The 19,543-nt window shown below is 47.1% G+C and overlaps 1 protein-coding gene across 1 annotated transcript in view; it reads right to left on the bottom strand.

Annotated features, from left to right (window-relative positions):
• Positions 1-13,395: 13,395 nt before the first annotated feature.
• The window catches only part of LOC127582142 (guanine nucleotide exchange factor VAV2-like), a 131,361-nt gene continuing 125,213 nt past the window's right edge, over positions 13,396-19,543 (bottom strand). The window contains 7 exon segments of the mRNA XM_052037190.1: positions 13,396-14,189; positions 15,639-15,793; positions 16,391-16,480; positions 17,142-17,265; positions 18,124-18,211; positions 19,100-19,216; positions 19,453-19,502. Of these exon segments, the coding sequence (XP_051893150.1) occupies positions 14,142-14,189; positions 15,639-15,793; positions 16,391-16,480; positions 17,142-17,265; positions 18,124-18,211; positions 19,100-19,216; positions 19,453-19,502 (672 nt within the window). The 3' untranslated portion in view covers positions 13,396-14,141.

The following is a 19,543-nucleotide window of genomic DNA, read 5'->3' as shown; positions in this document are numbered from 1 at the left end:
TTTTACCGTACTAGATGGACTGTTCAATAGTCTTATAACAGTAGGATAGAAGCTGTCCTTGAACCTGATGGTATGCGCTTTCAGGCTCTTATATCTTCTGCCTGATGGGAGAGGGGAGAAGGGAGAATGTCTGGGCTGGGTGGGGTCTTTGATTATGCTGGCTGCTTTTCTGAGGCAGTGGGAAGTGTAGACAGAGTCAGGGAGGGGAGGCTGGTTTCCGTGATATGCTGAGCTGTGTCCACAACTCTCTGCAGCTTCTTGCGGTCACGCAAGAAGGAACAAAGGAGCAAAACCAAGACACAAGAAATTCTGCAGATGCTGGAATCTGGAGCAATACACAAAAAGTGCTGGAGGAATTCAGCAGGTCAGGCAGCATCTATGGAGGGAAATAAACTGTCGACGTTTTGGGTTGAGACCCTTCAACAGGACTGGAAAGGAAGAGGGCAGAAGCCAGAATAAGAAAGTGGGGTGTGGGGGAGGAGCACAGGGTGGCAGGTGATAGGTGAGTCCAGGTGAGAGGGGGAAGGTAGGTGGGTGGGGGAGGGGGGTAGATGTAATAAGCTGAGAGGTGGCAGGTAGAAGAGGGAAAGGGCTGAAGAAGAAGCAAAACCCCTGGTTCCCTCCATTGTCCTTCCAGGTGTTTTCCACCCCCTTGATCACGACCATGCCCCTGATCCCCTCAGAGAGTTACGCCATCCCGTTGGTGCTCCAGTAACCCGTTCCCATCTGGGGTGAGGCTTTTGCAACCACAATCTGATCGGCAAGTCATCATGTTAGTTGTTAGTTCTGTTTCTCTCTCCACAGATACTGTTGGACCGGCAGAACCTAGTTCTTAAGTCACATTTTCACTATCCACATAATTTTGCTTTTCTACCTCCATATTAGGCAACCTCCATCGAGTTTTTAAATACTCTGGATGTTCCCATGTGGGCCAGTATTTTTTGCCTATCCCTGATTGTCTTTAGAGAAGTCATTGATGATCGTGTTGAATTGTGGAGTGGTTAATGTGTTCAGGCCGCTAAGATGGAGGCTGTTGGGGTGGGTGGTGACAAACCAATCCCCTTCTGTTCAAAACTTGAATAGAATACACAAGCTCATTGGGAAGGGATGTGCTGTCGTCAGCGATGCTGCCCGGCTTCGTTTTGTAGCCCGTCATAGCACGTAAGCTCTGCCATAACTGACAGTTGGTCTGGGACTCAATTTTGGACTGATGTTGTCTCTTGGCATCTATGTTAGCTTTATGGAGGGCTTATAAAGGTCAAGGTCACTTGATTTGAATACTGCAGTCCCGGACTTCAGTAGGGAGTGGATTGCCCTCTTTGGTACACAGTCCTCAACACACTTGTTGATAAAGTCCGTGACAGTGGTGACATACTCATCCAGACTGGCAGCTGAGTCTTTGAACATGGACCAGTCTACTGATTCAAAGCAGTCACATAGAAGCTCATCTATTTCCCCAGACCAGCACTGTCTGCCTTCCTGTACAGGATGCTTTTGTTGCAGCTTCTGTTTGTACACAGGGAGGAGGAGCACAGCCTAGAACCATACAACACAAAACAGGCCCTTCGGCCCACCATGTTGTGCCGTCCATCAAACCACCCTCACACTACCTAACCCCTTCCTCCCGCATATCCCCCCATCCCACACTCCTCCATATGCCTATCCAACAAGCTCTTGAACCTGTCCAATGTATCAGCCTCCACCACCACCCCAGGCAGTGCATTCCATGCACCAACCACTCTCTGTGTGAAAAACCTCCCCCTGACATCTCACCTGAACCTCCCACCCATAACCTTAAAGCCATGCCCTCTCGTCTTGAGCATTGGTGCCCTGGGAAGGAGGCGCTGACTGTCTACTCTATCTATTCCTCTCAATATTTTATATACCTCTGTCATGTCTCCTCTCATCCTCCTCCTTTCCAGTGAATAAAGCCCTAGCACCTTAAGACTCTCCTCATATTCAATACTCTCTAATCCAGGCAGCATCCTGGTAAATCTCCTCTGCACCCTCTCCAACGCCTCCACATCCTTCCTATAATGAGGTGACCAGAACTGAACACAGTACTCTAAGTGTGGCCTAACTAGAGTTTTGTAAAGCTGCATCATCACCTCGCGGTCATAAACTCAATCCCGCGATTTATGAAAGCCAACATCCCATTGGCCTTCTTAACTGCTCTTTCCACCTGTGAGGCAACTTTCAATGAACTGTGAATATGAACCCCCAGATCCCTCTGCTCCTCCACACTGCCAAGTACCTTGCCGTTTACCCTGTACTCTGCCCTGGAGTTTGTCCTTCCAAAGTGTACCACCTCACACTTCTCCGGATTGAATGCCATCTGCCACTTGTCAGCCCAGCTCTGCATCCTATCAATATCCCTCTGTAAGCTCCGACAGCCCTCCACACTATCCACAACACCGCCGATCTTAGTGTCATCTGCAAACTTACTAACCCAGCCCTCCACCCCCTCATCTAAGTCATCTATAAATATCACAAAAAGTAGAGGTCCCAGAACCGATCCCTGCGGGACACCACTAGTCACTGCCTTCCAATCCGAGGGAACTCCTTCCACCACAACCCTCTGCTTTCTACATGCAAGCCAATTCCTAATCCACACAGCCAAGCTTCCTTGGATCACTTGGCCTCTGACCTTCTGAAGAAGCCTACCATGAGGAACCTTATCAAACGCCTTACTAAAATCCATGTAAACCACATCCACCGCACTGCCCTCATCAATCTTCCTGGTCACCTCCTCAAAGAACTCTATCAGGCTTGTGAGGCAAGATCTTCCCTTCACAAAGCCATGCTGGCTGTCCCTAATCAGTCCATGATTCTCTAGGTGTTCATAAATCCTATCCCTTAGAATCCTTTCTAACAGCTTACCCACCACAGATGTGAGACTCACCGGTCTATAATTCCCTGGCCTATCCCTATTACCTTTTTTGAACAAGGGGACAACATTCGCAACCCTCCAATCCTCCGGCACCATCCCCGTGGACAACGAGGACTCAAAGATCCTTACCAGCAGTTCAGAAATCTCCTCCCTAGCCTCTCAAAGCAGCCTGGGGAAAATCCCGTCAGGCCCCTGAGATTTATCTGTCTTAATATTATTTAACAACTTCAACACACCCTCTCTCTTGATATCTACAACCTCGAGAACATTACGCCTACCAGCACTCCCTTCCGCGTCATCAAGACCCCTCTCCCTGGTGAATACCGAAGAGAAGTACTCATTGAGAACTTCTCCCACTTCCGCCGCCTCCAGGCAAATTCTCCCACCTTTGTCCTTAATCGGACCTACCTTTACCCTAGCCATCCTCCTATCCTTCACGTACTTGAAAAAGGCCTTGGGGTTTTCCTTAACCCTACTAGCCAAAGCCTTTTCATGTCCCCTTCTAGCTCTCCTCAGCCCTTTCTTAAGTTCCTTCCTCGCTACCCTATATTCCTCACGGGCCCTGTCTGAACCTTGCTGCTTATACCTCATGTACGCTACCTTCTTCTCCCTAACAAGTTGTTTCACCTCTCTTGTAACTCACGGTTCCTTCACCCTGCCATTCCTTCTCTGCCTCACCGGGACATATTTATCCCTAACATCCTGCATAAGATCCCTGAACATCGACCACATCTCCATGGTACATTTTCCTTCAAAAAGAACATCACAATTTACACTCCCAAGTTCTCTCCTTATAGCCTCATAGTTCCCCCTTCCCCAATTAAAAATCCTCTTGTCCTCTCTGCACCTGTCCCTGTCCATGACAATTTTAAAGGTTATGGAGCAATGGTCACTGTCCCCCAAATGCTCACCCACCAATAGATCCTTCACCTGTCCCAGTTCATTTCCTAAAACTAGATCTAACATGGCATTCCCTCTAGTCGGCCTGTCAACATACTGCGTCAGGAATCCCTCCTGGACACATTTAACAAATTCCGTCCCATCTAAACCTTCGGCACTAAGCAGGTTCCAGTCTATATTTGGGAAGTTGAAGTCTCCCATTATAACAACCCTGTTATTTTTGCTTCTCTCCAAACACTGCCTGCCAATCTGCTCCTCTATATCTCTACTGCTACCGGGGGGCCTATAGAATACTCCTAGTAGAGTAACTGCTCCTTTCTTGTTCCTTACTTCCACCCATACGGACTCTAGAGATGATCCTTCTAAAACATCCATCTTTTCCACAGCCGTAACAGTGTCCCTGACCAGTATCGCCACCCCTCCTCCTCTTCTCCCCCCTTCCCTATCCCTCTTAAAACACCGAAAACCAGGAATATTCAATATCCACTCCTCTCCTGACGTCAGCCACGTCTCAGTAATAGCCACGATATCATAGTCCCCCATACTTATCCAAGCCCTCAGTTCATCCCCCTTATTCCTGACACTTCTTGCATTGATCTGACTTACCAAGGTGAGGGCAGGGGAGGGGAGGTGGCTCGGTAGGCATCTTTGATGGTTGTATAGCAATTGATGGGATTATACTACAGTCCCCCAATAGTCACTGGACATTGAGGAACAGATATGCAGGCAGATTAAGGAAAGATGTAAAAATAACAGGGTTGTTGTAGTGGGTGACTTCAACTTCCCTATTGTAGACTGGGACCTCTTGAGTGCAATAGGTTTAGACAGGGCAGAATTTGTTAGGTGCATCCAGGAGGGTTTCTTAAATCAATATGTAGAAAGTCCTACAAGAGGGGGGGCCGTACTGGACCTGGTGTTGGGTAACAAGTCTGGCCCAGTGACTGACCTTTCAGTGGGAGAACAGTTAGGGAACAGTGACCACAACTGCTTAAGTTTTAAGATACCTATAGATAAGGATAAGTATGGACCTTGTGGGAAAGTATTAAATTGGAGTAGGGCAAATTAGGAGACTATTAGGCAGGAACTAGGGAGAGTTAATTGGGAACAGCTGTTTTTGGGCAAATCCACAACTGACACATGGAAGGTGTTTAAAGACCAACTGCACAGAGTACAGGACAGGGATGTTCCAGTAAGAAGGATGGCAAGGTAAGAGAACCTTGGATGTCGAGAGAGGTGGTGAATTTAGTTAAGAAGAAAAGGGAAGCATATGTAAGGTTTAGGAAGCTAAAATCAAACGGAGCCCTTGAAGAGTATAAAGAAGCCAGAAAAGAACTCAAGAAGGGAATTAGGAGAGCCAGGAGATTGGCAGGGGGGTGGGAGTCTGAGAGGAGCAAGTCATGGGATAAAGCAGTTGTATTGTGAAGGGTTGTGGCTGTCATGTGACAGCACTGCCACCTACCTGGTCGGAAGACGCACCACTGCCAATCAAGGTTTGGCCGTGCCCCACCCATCAGTGCACACCTGACCATTGGCTTTTGTAATTGATTAGTCCTTGCTGGCACCGGGCCATTGGCCTTTGTAAATTACCTGGGCTGGACCCCCCAGCTCTCCAGCACTATAAAGAGCGCCACATGTGCTCGGCTCTCTCTTTGCCAGCTTTGAGGGACCACCCTGCTTCGCTCCAGGCTGAGTACCGTGGAACAGTGCTGGAGAAATCATTGGTGAGGTGTGCACTGTTAAAGGGTTGGGAGCGTTTTAGTTAGTGTCCCTACTAGCATAGATCTGTGCCTGCACTGAGTCAAGGGGTGGCAGATATTGTACTGTTTTTCCTTGATTTTATGTACTTAGTTTGTTGTGTGTGTATTTTACCCCCATTGCAATTTTCCCACGCTCGCTATAACCCGTGCGCGTGTGTTATTCCCGTTTCCATTTTCCCACATTCGTCTTTTGTAAATAAATCATTTACTGCCAGATTGTGTTCAGAGTCCTTGCCCTTTTGAGACCCCGAATCTGTTTCCTCACTCACAACATTTGGTGCTGCGAGCAGGGTCTCAAAGGTCTTGGCTGAACACAGATGCAGGGAGGGACGTTATGGAATGGGACAAGAAAGCCAGTGCAGGCATCAAGGATAGGATTCCCAGGTGGACCGATAAGAAGGAGGGATTTGGGAGCTTGGCCAGCTTGCTGGCAGACCACGGTAAGCCAGTGGACTGGGCGGAGCAGTTAGACCCGCATGGTGAGAAAATGGAGCACAATGTGATCCTCTTCCTTAAGAAGTCGGGGTTCCCCAAGGCTAAGGGGAGTCAAAAGGGTGCCTTCTGGCTGCTTGTGTCCCTCCTGAGATGCCAGGTCAGGATTAATGACCAGATACAAGATATGTGTCACCGAAAAGATAAGGAGATAGAGGAGCTCCAGCAGTGCTGCTGTACGCTGCAGGAGGCAGTCCAGGCTGCCCAAACCCAAGCCAACGACCTCAAGGCCAGAGGAACTGAGGTCGCCTGCAGGCTGATCCAAATGCAGCAGGCGCAGGCAGCCCGCCAGTCTGGCCGGCAGCCAGACCCGATCAAAATTCGAGCTCTGGTCCGGCGCAGCAACAAACTGGATACATGGCTGGGGGATGGGAATATATGGATGGATAATGACGAGGAGGGGGTGCCCAAGGAGACTGGGTCCCATCACACCCGGCCTCCCCCAATGCACCCAAACCCCTGCATGCTCGACCTGTCACCACGCAGTCCCAGGTCCGCCACGGGGTGGGTGGGGGGGGGGGGGGGGGTGGTGGTGGTGGTGAGGTTTAGGAGGCCACAGGGGAACGTTCCCCGTGGTCACTCCGAGACTACAGAGACCGGGGATTTCTCAGCCAAGGAGCTGACCCAGGTGGCGGATCGGTACTGCCAGCGGCTGGGCAAGAACCTGGCCGCATGGCTTCTCTGACTGTGGGATGAGGGGCCCTCCCAATGTGAGTCTCTCTCACCAGGAAGCAAGCTCCCTGGAGAGCCTGTCCAACCAGTAGAGTGTCAACAATGCCCTACAGGCGCCACAGGAAGGGATCTGGGACAGCACTACACTGTGGGATCAGGTAGTGACTGCCATGAGGGTCCAGTACCCTACCCTTCTCGAGTGGGACTTACATGGGCGACCGCAATGGAACACGGTCAGTGAGGGCACCAGGGTCATTAGGGAGTGGGCGCTGGTGAACGGCATTTACGAGGGAGCCTGCGATCACAACTTTTTAGAAAATACCAGGGTGACCAGCGCGCTAGCAAAATACCTGGTCACCACTGCACGCCCCGATTTGAGGCCAGTGGTCCTGCCCCTCATGGGACCAGCTAATGGGAAGACCGTCTGGGATGCTATCACCCTCCTGGCTACAGTACTTGCAGCAGGGGCGCCAACCCAAGTCTGTAGGGCAAAGACGAGGGCTGGAGACACAACCCCTCGTTTTACACGCAAATGGCTATACTTGGACCTGCGGCGCTCAGGGGTGGACTGTGCCAGCATAGATGGGATCCCGACCTCCACCATTTACATGCTGTGGAAAGAGCTTTGCAGGGGGAAATCTGGCCAGGGGAAAACCCACAACCACCCTGGGATCAAGCCAGACACAGGGGGCGCCCCCAACCTCCGGACCACACGGGCTGCCCCCGCCGACACTGCCTCTGCTCCTCCCCCACTCAAAACAGTCTCTCCTGCCCTCAAGGCTGAGCTCTGGGACCTGCTGAGACAGGAAATGTCCCACCTCTGCCAGCAGGAACCTCCACCCATGGGGTGGCAGTCCTCCACCTCCCTCCCACAGGATGAAGGCCAGGGGCCCCGGCGCACATGCTCCATCGCCCTCACCCGCCCAGGAGACCTGAAGCCACATATACCCGTCGTTGTACATTGGGGAAGGGGGAACATACAGAGGTGGATGGCACTCATCGACACGGGTGCCCAACACACCAGCATCCCGCGTGACCCTGCTGGGTGGAAAGGGACACAGATGCAAATAGAGAGGTTAGGGGGCTCCCTTTTACCTGCGAGGGAAGTCACGATCCGCATGGCCATTGGGAACCAACCTCCTCGACCTGTAACAGTTTTGATAGCTGCTTCGCCTGAGTGCATTCTGGGAAGCAATGTTTTAGTGGGACAGTCCCTCCATACTAACAGGGGCAAGTTTACATTCGGGGTCACACGGGCTACAGTTGTAGTTGGGGCAGCCAAATGGGAACCAGTTGTTGTCTCCCCTCCCTCCAAGGTTGTCTGTAGCCGACAGTACAGAGCGCCGGGGGGGGGGTGGGGGACACCAAGATATCACTGAGGCTGTCCAAGCCCTACTGCGGGAGGGTGTCATTAGACCCGCAGCCTCTCCCTTCAAGTCCCATCTGGCCCATCCACTAAAAGAATGAGACGTGGAGCATGACGGTGGACTACAGCCACCTCAACAAGTCTGCCCCCCACCCCCCTCACTGCCGCCGTGCCTGACATAGTCACCTTAGCAGAGGACATTGCGGGGTGCAAGGCCAAGCCTTAGTATGCAGTGGTGGATTTAGATATTCATAGCCCCACTGTCTGCCACGGTTTAATCTCCCGTAAGAAAGTCACATTCTTATGGGAACCCAAACAACAGGCTGCTTTTGAAACAGCAAAGCAAGCTGTTGAACAAGTACTGCCACTTGCTCTCTGCCAGGCAGGTGTCCCTTTTGAATTACAGGTCTCGACCAGTGAGACGGTTGCTGAATGGAGCCTCTGGTAGGAGATCCAAGGGCGCAGAGTCCCGCTCAGTTTCTGGACCAAATCTCTGCCTGAAGCTCTGCCACTTATGCCGATCCTGCTGGATGACTTTCAGATGAACTGATTGCATAGACTATTTGCTCCTATGGGTTTTGGCATATCTGTTTGGGGGGCCCAAATGGCCAAATCTCACCACTCCCCTCACCACTACATAACATCTCTTCCAGCGATCCCCGATGGGGTGGATGTTTCAGGAACTAGTATTTCCCTCCCTACAATTTGACCTCCACCCAAGTCCTGACTCTCAGGGTCATTCCACAGTCAGTGAGCAGACCTAAGGAATGCTGGTGCAGCTCCCGAATGAGCACGGTTCCACCCTTTCAGTCAGTCACAGTGACTGTGAGCGAGACTGGTATCCGGGTGCCTCAGTGACCACTGCCAATGGTGCCGCTAAGCTGGGGGCTCCCTGGACTTTGAATGGGACTCACTGGATTTGCGGCCACCGTGCCGAACCGTGGCTCCTTGCAAGCTGGTACGGTTGCTGCTTTCCAGTGTTTATGGTGCCCTATATCCACGCCCTAGACGACATTGGGAAGCACCCGGCATACAGCGGCCACTGGAACTTGAGGGCCATTATGGAGGTGGAGAAGTTTTGGATGATAGCCTTTCCCAAGTATGGCACGGCCCGATTGTCCCATGAGGTCATCTAGATGACCAGCGTGCTCGAGACGCTGCGGACAGTGGCAGAGCTGACGGCCGTCAGGATGGTCGGTCTGCAGAATCGAATGGCCCTGGATTACTTACTAGCTGTGGATGGTGGTACCTGTGCAGTGATTGGTAAGGGGTGCTGCACATTTATCCTTGATGAGTCAAGGAACATCACGCACTTGGCTGCTCACATTCGGGAGTTGGTGGCTAAAATTCAAAAAGGGACCAGTTCCTCCAGCACGACACCTCATGGGGAAACTGGTAGCCGTTTGGGTCTCTAGGGGGAAGGTAGGCAACTGTCATCCACTGGGTGACTGCTCTCATTCTTGTTGTTATTGCTGTCTGTATATTATGTTGTGCTTGCCAGATTATCAAGAGCACACCTGCCTTTCATTAGTGCTGTATATTAACCTAAAGCTTTAAGTTTAGAAATAGTTGTTACCATGATTTATTGGTCTGTTAAGGGTAAGACTTCTATTATGATATATGGGTTTTCTTCTCACCGTATTCCATGTAATGATTGGTGAGTGGTGTGACTTCCGATGGGTGGATTGTATTGTGAAGGGTTGTGGCTGTCACGTGACAGCACTGCCACCTTCCTGGTTGGAAGACACAGCACTGCCAATCAAGGTTTGGTCCCACCGCACCCATCAGCTCACACCTGACCATTGGCTTTTGTAATTGATTAGTCCTTGCTGGCACCAGGCCATTGGCCTTTGTAAATTACCTGGGCTGGACCCCCCCCCCCCAGCCCTCCAGCACTATAAAGAGCGCCACATGTGCTCAGCTCTCTCTCTTTGCCAGCTTCAAGGAACCACCCTGCTTCACTCCAGGCTGAGTACTGTGGAACGGTGCTGGAGAAATCGTTGGTGAGGTGTGTACTGTTAACTGGTTGGGAGCGTTTTAGTTAGTGTCCCTAGTAGCACAGAGCCATGCCTGCACTGAGTCAAGGAATGGCAGGTATTGTACCGTTTTTCCTTGATTGTATGTACTTAGTTTGTGTTGTGTGTATTTTACCCCTGTTGTGATTTTCCCATGCTCACTATAAACTGTGCGTGTGTGTCATTCCTGTTACCATTTTCCCATGCTTGTCTTTTGTAAATAAATCATTTACTGCCAGACTGTGTTCAGAGTCCTTGCCTTTTGAGTCCCCGAATCTGTTTCCTCACTCAACAGCAGTAGCCAGCGAGAGAAAGGTTAGTAATCAGGAGAGCCAAGGGCACAGTAAAGGGAAGGAAAAAATACTCAGTTAAATTGCATTTACTTCAATGCACAAGGCTTAACAGATAAGGCTGATGAACTGTGTGGATTGGCTTTGGGGGCTGGGATGTTACAACCATAACAGAAACATGGCTGAGAGAAGGGCAGGACCGGCAGCTCAATGTTCCAGGATAAAGATGCTTCAGGCATGACAGAGGTACAGGTAAGCAAGGAGGGAATGTTGCCTTTTTGATAAGGGAGGACATAACAGCAGTGCTTAGAGATGACATTCTTGGGGGGATCACCCAGTGGGGCCATATGGGTAGAACTTTTAACAAGAAGAGGAGGGTCACTCTGGTGGGGCTGTATTATAGAAACCCCCCCCACACCAAATAGTCAGTGGGAACTTGAGGAGCAAGTGTTTAGAGAAATTGCTCATAGATGTAGGAAAAATATAACTTCCCCAACATTGACTGGGTCACACAGAGTGTTAAGGGCCTGGACAGGGTGGAATTTGTGAAATGTGTCCAGGAAAGTTTCCTGAGTCAATATATGTAGGGCCCTACTCGGGAGGATGCAATACTGGACCTCCTCTTAGGGAACAAGCAAGGGCAGGTAACTGAAGTGGCAGTCAGGGAGAATTTTGGCTCTAGTGACCATAATTCTAATAGTTTTAAGATAGTGACGGAAAAGGATAGGACAGGTCCATAGGTTTGCGTCGTAAACTGGAGCAGGGCTAATTTTGAGGGAAGTAGGCAGGATCCAGCAGAGGTCAATTGGGTGAGGCTGTTTGAAGGGAAAAGAACGAATAACAAGCGAGAAGCTTTTAAGAGTGTGATATTAAGAGTCCAGGGGCAGCATGTTCCTGTTAGGGTTAAGGGTAAAGTTTAGGGAACCCTGGATGGTGAGAGATATTGAGGCTCTAGTCAGGAAAACAAAGGAAGCATACATTGGGTTTAGGAGGATGGGGATGAGTGAATCCCTTGATGACTATAAAAAGATTAAGAATACACTTGAGAGAGAAATCAGAAGGGCAAAGAGAGGGGATGAGATGGATCTGGCAGGTAAGGTTATGGAAAATCCCAAGAGGTTCTATAGCTATATGGAGAGTAAAAGGGTGACTAGGGAGAGAGAAGGTCCCCTTAGAGATCAGCAGGGCTGCCTATGTCTCAAGCCGCAAGAGATGGGTGGGATTTTTAATGAATATTTCTCCTCAGTATTTACTGAAGAGAACATTATAATTGCTTAAGAGATAAGGGAAACAAGTGGAGATGTTTTGGAGAAAATTGATATTACCAGGGAGGAGTTGTTTGTAGCCTTACAGCGCATTAAGGTGGATAAATCCCCAGGGCCTGACTGAGTGCATCCTTGGACTTTGCAGAAGGCCAGAGGAAAAATTGCAGAGGCCTTTGTGGAGATATTTGCTTCACTATTAGCTACTGGTGAAGTTTCTGAAGACTAGAAGGTGGCTAATGTCATTATATTGTTTAAGAAGGGCTGCAAGGACAAGTCAGGGAACTATAGGCCAGTCAGCCTGACATCAGTGGTGGGGAAGTTACTGGAGGGAATTCTTGAAGGACAGGATCTACCAGCACTTGGATAGACAAAATCTGATTAGGAGTCAGCATGGCCTTGTGGTTGGGAAGTTGTGCTTGATGAATCTTTTGGATTTTTTTTTGAAGAGGTCATCAAAAGGGTAGATGAGGGTAGGGCAGTGGATGTTGTCTATTTGGACTTTAGCAAGGCCTTCGACAAGGTCCCACATGGCAGGCTGCTCTGGAAGGTTAGGTCCCATGGAATCCAGGGAGAGCTGGTTATGTGGATTCAAAATTGTCTCAGGTAGGAAGCAGAGGGTGGTGGTTGAAGATTGTTTCTCGGAATGGAGGCTGGTGACTAATGGTGTGCTGCAGGGGTTGGTGTTGGGACCCTTGTTATTCATTATTTATATAAATGACTTGGATGCAAATGCACAAGGCTTGATCAGCAAGTTTGCGGATAACATGAATTTAGGGGAGTTGTTGATAGTGAAGAAGGTTGTCGCAGATCACGGGGGATCTTGATCAGTTAAGGAGGTGGACTGAGGAGTGGCAAGTGGATTTCAATGCAGATAAGTGTGAGGTGATGCATTTTGGAAAGTCAAACCAGAGCAGGGCTTACTGTATACTATGAATGCTAGGGCACTAGGGAGCGTAATTGAACAGAGGGGCCTAGGAGTACAAGTGCATAGTTCGTTGAAAGCAGCGTCACAGGTAGACAGGGTGGTGAAAAAGGTGTTTAGCATGCTGGCCTTCATCAGTCAGGGTACTGAGTACAGAAGTTGCAGTTGTATAAGTCGTTAGTGAGGCCACACTTGTAATACTGTGTCCAATTTTGGTCACACTGTTATAGGAAAGATGCGGTTAACCTGGAAAGAGTGCAGAGAAGATTTACGAAGATGTTGCCAGGACCAGAGGGCCTGAGTTATAGGGAGAGGTTGGCCAGGTGAGGTCTTTGTTCCTTGGAACATAGGAGAATAACACCTTAAAGTGTTTAAAATTATGAGAGGCACAGGTAAGGTGGATGGTAACAGTCTTTTCCCCAGGGTAGGGGAGTCCAAAACTAGGAGGTATAGGTTTATGGTGAGGGGGAAAGATTTAAAAGGGACCTGAGGGATAACTTATTCCACGCAGAGGGTGGTATGTGGAACGAGCTGCCAGAGGAAGTGGTTGAGGCAGGTACAATAGTATCATTTAAGAAGTACTTGGATAGGTACATGGAGGGGTGGGCTTGGAGGGATATGGGCCTAAAGCAGGTAGTTGGGACGAGCTGGGCCGAGGGGCCTATACCTATGCTGCATTGCTCTGACTCTATGAACACAGAAACTGACTTTTGTAACATTCCCCACTTCTGGCTAGAACGCAAGTGTAGTGGTTTTAAGTGCTGGATTGTGTCTGACAGACATCACAAGAAAGATTTGAAACTTCCTGAACACAACATTCAGAAAATTAAAAGAAACAGTTGCTTTTATTTGTTGTTTTATGTGAAACATTTACAGTCTGAGTTGCAAATCTCTGCCCAATCAGCTTCTCTGTCCCAAAACTCCAGTCAGTGACTTGCACTGAAATCCATGCCCTGGTTCTTTCCTACAAGCAGCATACCAGGAATCAGATTATCCCAGTTTCTCTCCAAACCAGTTGCATTAACCATGTTAACAGTGCAAAAAAATTGTACCAATTTACATTTTCAATTCATTCCTAAACAAATTCTGTGATAATTTTAACTAGAATTCCATTCAACCCACAATGAACCCAAATATATACATTGGCATCAGCCTAAAAACATTCCTTAAAATATTCACATACATTGTGGCATTGGTAAAATAATTACAATGATTTTAGAAAGGATTCTCACACTAACAGGCACACATCAACAATACCCCATACATCCTTAAAAAAAACCCCACTTTCCCCCAGGAATGCACACAAACATACACACACACAATTCCATACACACATGCCTCTGCACACCCTACTAAAAATTATTTCTAACTCTGACTGGCTTTTCTGAAAAAGGAACTTATATACAACATTGGGATACTCGTGGCAATCAGTCTGAAAGTTATGAAAAGTCTCAACAGAAAAAGCAGTAAGGATGATGAAAGACTGTTTGTCATCAGCACTCTCTTTCTGGGTTTTGGATATCAGATGTGCATGCTATGTTCTTCCAGAATGGGTGATATTGCATCCACCAGTCATGGCATTCCTTCCTCATCAACATACGTTGAGGGAAACCAACCAATCTGCCGTTGAGGAAAAAAAACAATTACACTCAAAACAAAAAGCAACCACTAAACACAAAATCCAGGAGCCAATTACTTCCCAGGCTCTGGATATATCAATGTCAAAGGACTGTAGATGCCCTTATTATTTATTTACTCTTTAACAAAAAGAGTTTGCTCTTTTATTACACTGCAGTGAAGTTCTATGGACCATTATGCAAGGACAAGATCAGAATCTAATGTACACGAGAGTGTGTTTACAAGCATACTCTTGGCATTAGTGTATGTGTGTGTGTCCATGTTTGAGGAGGAAGTTACTATTAGTTTCACCCTACTTTGATATCAGGTTATCATAATCTGGTGAGTCTTCAGTTTTTTTGAAAGCTGCAAGAGTGGTTGAGGAGCTGTTGGGCATATGTATGAGAGAGAGGTTACATGGAAATAAGTGGGAGAGCAGGACTGATGCCAGCTCAAAGGACAGACCAGCCTTCTTTTGTACTGTAAGGAAATATATACTGTATGTGTGAGAAAAATGAGAAAATACTAAACACTTGAAGAAAGAATTTAATCAGGTCAGTCACAGGTACTTCTAAAGATAGATGATTCAGAACCCAAAGTGGTACACTACACTAAAGTGTAACATAATGTGTTTTCTCTATTTAAGAAAAATTGATTTAAGTTTCCAAGGGCTTTTGCTGACAGTACTGACAAGAAAATGTTCTGCAGATTCACTGGATGTTAACTGGGATGAGTGGCTGGAATTAAGAAGGGAAAGTTAAGTTGTTAAGCTTCAGATCAAGATCTTGAATCTATTTGTTCATTTGATTTCGACAAACAAGATGCTGGAGGAATTCAGCCGGTCAGGCAGCATTTGTGGAGGGAAATGGACAGTTGACGTTTCCAGTTGAGATCCTTCATCTGGACTGAAAGATAGAGGGGAGAGAGCCTTTATAAAAGGGTGAAGGGAACCTTTTATAAAAGGCTGAGGGGACCTCTTTATTCTGGCTATCTCCCCTCTATCTTTCAGTCCAGATGAAGAGTATCGACCTGAAATGTCGACAGTCCATTTCCCTCCATTGATGCTGTCTGAGCCGCTGAGTTCCTCCAGCATCTTGTTTGTCGCTCCAGATTCCAGAATCTGTAGTCGTGTGTCCCTATTTATTTGAATTGTTTGCACAATCTGAATGTTGTTTGAGCCCAGCATTTATTGCCGTGCTAGTTTCTAAAAGAGTAAAGAGTTATTTGCTCCTATTTCCAATGACTAATGAGATGGTAAATCAACAGCATGAGGAAAAAAGCAGATAAATGAACTTAGAATGAGAAGAACATTTTAAGGTCTAGGAAGTGAGCATAACAGCGTTAATCAAGATGGGATGTAAAAAGACATTGGGAGTAAGGAGGAAGCAAGATATGGTTTGGTGAATCACGTGCCCTGGAACATACTCCAATTCCTGTTTCACTGACACTTACCTTGCCATTTGCTTCACCTTTCCACCATCCCTGGTCACCTCCGATCTTGCTGTAGATCTTCACTGTGTCTCCTTCTCGCAGTGAGAGCTCTCGCATGTCACGGGCTGCAAATTTATATCGTGCTATTGCCATGCCGATGGGTCGAGGATTGAACACTGTCCAGACACACAAACTAAACTTCAGCAAAGGTTAACAAGAAAATAGGCAAACAACAGGAATGCAATCCATGTCACTGGTGCATGGCGGGGTCTTCAAGCTTTTTGCTCATTCATGCAAGACCTTATTGTTCCTGGCAACCATTGCTGTTAGGTTCAGCCAAGGTTCACCAAGAAACAGAATGGCAGCAAATCATAGTTGCTCATTAAAGTTCCTTTTGAGAAGCGTGTTGCTCACTGAATTGCACTCTTCTTGTAATTGCAAGAGCAACTACATTTTAAAAGTACTGTGTAGTACTTTGGGATGATTTGAAATTATGTAAAAGTACGTTACAATGGACGTGTCTCTTTATTGCTCACACAACATTGATATTCATGTTTCAGTTATAATGGGGCCCGAGAATCTATCTCACACACGGAACTAGTTTTCTGTCAAACCTGCAGAGTAAATTTTGGTTAGTGCAGAAGGAATTTTCCTCCCTGATCTGGAGTTGGCTCAAGGTTTCTGGCTTTGCCAGTGATACGTCAACACAGGCACCTGCGCTTGTCTCATGGGCTTTGGTAGTGAGTCAGAGATGTTAGTAAAGGGAGCTGTACCTGACCAGAAAGGAGCAGAATTCTGAGACCCAACACTGAAGCCCTGAGGACTAAGGAAAGCAAAGTTGTAGGAAGAGGAGGAGGAAGAGGCTGCAGGAGGTTAGAAAGAAAGGAACAGTCAGTACATGAGCAAGGAACAGAAGAATCATATATAACAGCATCACGAACAAAAAAGGAGAAAGCAACAATTTTCAGAAATAATATCTCCTTCTATAAAATAGCACCTGGATTTGATTAAACTGGCTGCAATATTTGCTACCAAACTTCAGCAAACTTACTGCCTCACCATGAAAGAGAAAGGTCCTCTGATCTCTCCATGAAGGGACACAGAGGCAACCAGCTCATCATACAAAAGAGATTAGTCTTTTGTTAGTTCTGACAGAAAACTACCTTCCTGAATGTTCTTGGATTGACTCTAGCTGAAAATGTAGCATAAAATGGGCAAAAAGATTGCAACAATCTATTGAAATAATTTTCACTTAATTGGCACCCAATCCAATATTCAGAATCACCCACTCACTGATACCCCTGTTCCTTACCCGTCCTATTGATATTTACTCCTTGTATTACTTGTGTGACACTTATTAACCTCACAAATTGCATACTCATCACGATATTTACATACTCCCTCATGTTAATCACTCTCTCCCATAATTTACTTAAACTCTTGGGTAATTTATTTACCCCCCACCTTCTAATTTAAGGGAACTGACCAGTGGATTAACTTGTTTCCTACCAATGATCTAGTTACCTGGAGTCCGTGAGTTTGAACGCTGAACAGTCCTATCCCGTTGTTTGTATGGAAAGCGTAATGCTGTATCTAGCTGCTTGAAGCTCTCTTTCAGCGAGTGTGTCTGGTAATATTCTACCAGCTCCTACAATTAGAGAGTTTACATGCTTCATTATTTCAGTAACCTGATTCCACATGGATAACTTGTGCATAACACTTGTCTCTCCCAGTCTCTTAATAACACTTCACCAATTCCTTTCTCATGTCTCCCGGTGCTTTTTCCCTGCTTCAGGTGGTTTGTTTGGCATCTTCCCTAACACATGCCAGGGTAACAGAATACAGTGTGAATCAGAAAACCTTCTTGAGTTGTAGATGGAAAGCCAACTAATGAAGAATCATACAAAGATAAGAACAAAGGTGGGCCATTTGGCATCTCTGGCCTGTTTCAATGGAATCATGCTGCTCTGTGACAATGTATGTTTTCTCAATATCCCTTAATACTTTTGCTTACCAGAAATCTCTTGGTCTCAGTAGTAAATGCACCAATCAATTACTACTTACAGAAGAGAGATCCAAACTTATGTTATTGATTTGGAATATCTCCCCTGCCAATGGAATCCCCAGAACCCTCCCCTGATCCACATAATGCATCCCTAAATTTCACCTGAGAACCATTGAAGCTACATTAGAATCTTGGAACCCTATCCCATTAATAGAAAACGCGGCTCACTGTTCCCGGAGGTATAACACATATACCAGTCCCTCATGACGTAACTATCCAGCCCTGTATGGGTCTGAATTTGAAAAAGATTCCAAATTCTTAAGCAATGGCAGTAGCAGAAACCCTACATAAGGGGAAGCTCAGCTACATTCCTTCCAGTGAAGGATGTGTGACAAGACTGAGCTGTAGTAAGATGTTAAAAGAGCCTGGTAACATGTTCTGATCTGGGAAGTACAGAATGGTCTGGGAAATACAGGAATTTTAGGCTGACAGGGAACATACCAGCAGACTCTCAAACTTCTTGGCCTCAGTGATGTGGATCCAATTATCCTTCTCTACAACTTTAATGTGTTTCACCTCATCATTAAACCTAAGGAGAGAAACAGTTATTATTCGGTATTGCAACAAGCAAAGCAACAGAATATCATAAGAAAAAAATTTGCAAATCAATGTATACATCAGATTGTACACCAGGAGGTTAGAAAGATCCAAGCCAACTAAGACCAGATACCAGCTGAGGCGAGACCAGTTAATCTTAAGCCCACATCTTCATGTGTCACAGGTTGTATTGTGGAGGGTCGTGGCTGTCACGTGACAGCACTGCCCCCTACCTGGTCGGAAGACACACCACTGCCAATCAAGGTTTGGCCCCGCCCCACCCATCAGCGCAGACCTGACCATTGGCCTTTATAATCGATTAGTCCTTGCTGGCACTGGGCCATTGGCCTTTGTGAATTACCTGAGCTGGATGCGCCCCCCCCCCCCCCCCCCCCCCCCCCCAAGCCCTCCAACAATATAAAGAGTGCCACATGTGCTTGGCTCTCTCTCTTTTGTCTCTGAGGGATCACCCTCCTTCGTTCCAGGCCAAGGACCGTGGTATGGTGCTGGAGAAATCATTGGTGAGGTGTGCACTGTTAAAGGGTTGGGAGCATCTTAGTTAGTGTCCCTAGTAGCATAGAGCCATGCCTGCACTGAGTCAAGGGGTGGCGGGTATCGTATTGCTTTTTCTTAATTGTCTGTACCTAGTTCGTTGTGTGTGTGTTTGTTTTTTTTTAACCCCATTGCGATTTTCCCACACTCGCTATAAACTGTGCTTGTGTGTGTGTTATCCCTGTTACCATTTTCCCATGTTCGTCTTTTGTAAATAAATCATTCATCTCCAGATTGTGTTCAAAGTCCTTGCCTTCTGAGACCCCGAATCTGTTTCTCAACACAGGTCCACACATCTTTGCAATAAAAGCAAATGTTCATCACCAACCTGATACTAATTGCAAATCTCTCAGCCTCTGCTGTCCGCTCACGAATAAGATACGTCCCGCTGACATGTGACTTTAGGAGATTATCGGCCTGCCCTCGCTCAAGGTTACCTGCAAACCTAGAGAGAGAAGAAAGTCTGGAAACTGCAGTTCCTCAGTTGCACATAGGAACCTGAGAGAATCACTGGGACAGTGTAGAGGGAACTTGATATATAACCCCTGCTATACCTGTTCTGGAAGTGTTCAGTGGGGCAGTGCAGAGGGAGCTTTACACTGTATCCAGTATTCTTAATCTAACCTATACTATGTGTGTCTTGGGTGTGTTTGATGGGTCAGTGCACCATCAATGACTTACCAAGGATACGTGCTGTAGTCAAGGTCTTTTGAAGCTGATTTAATAACATGCTGAAAGGAAAAATAAAAATCAGTTATTTTTCTATTGGACA

Source organism: Pristis pectinata, chromosome 23 (genome assembly GCF_009764475.1).
Source record: "Pristis pectinata isolate sPriPec2 chromosome 23, sPriPec2.1.pri, whole genome shotgun sequence".
Classification (NCBI taxonomy): Eukaryota; Metazoa; Chordata; class Chondrichthyes; order Rhinopristiformes; family Pristidae; genus Pristis; species Pristis pectinata.
The sequence above is the reverse complement of the archived record's forward strand: the minus strand, read 5'-3'. Positions and strand labels throughout refer to the sequence as shown.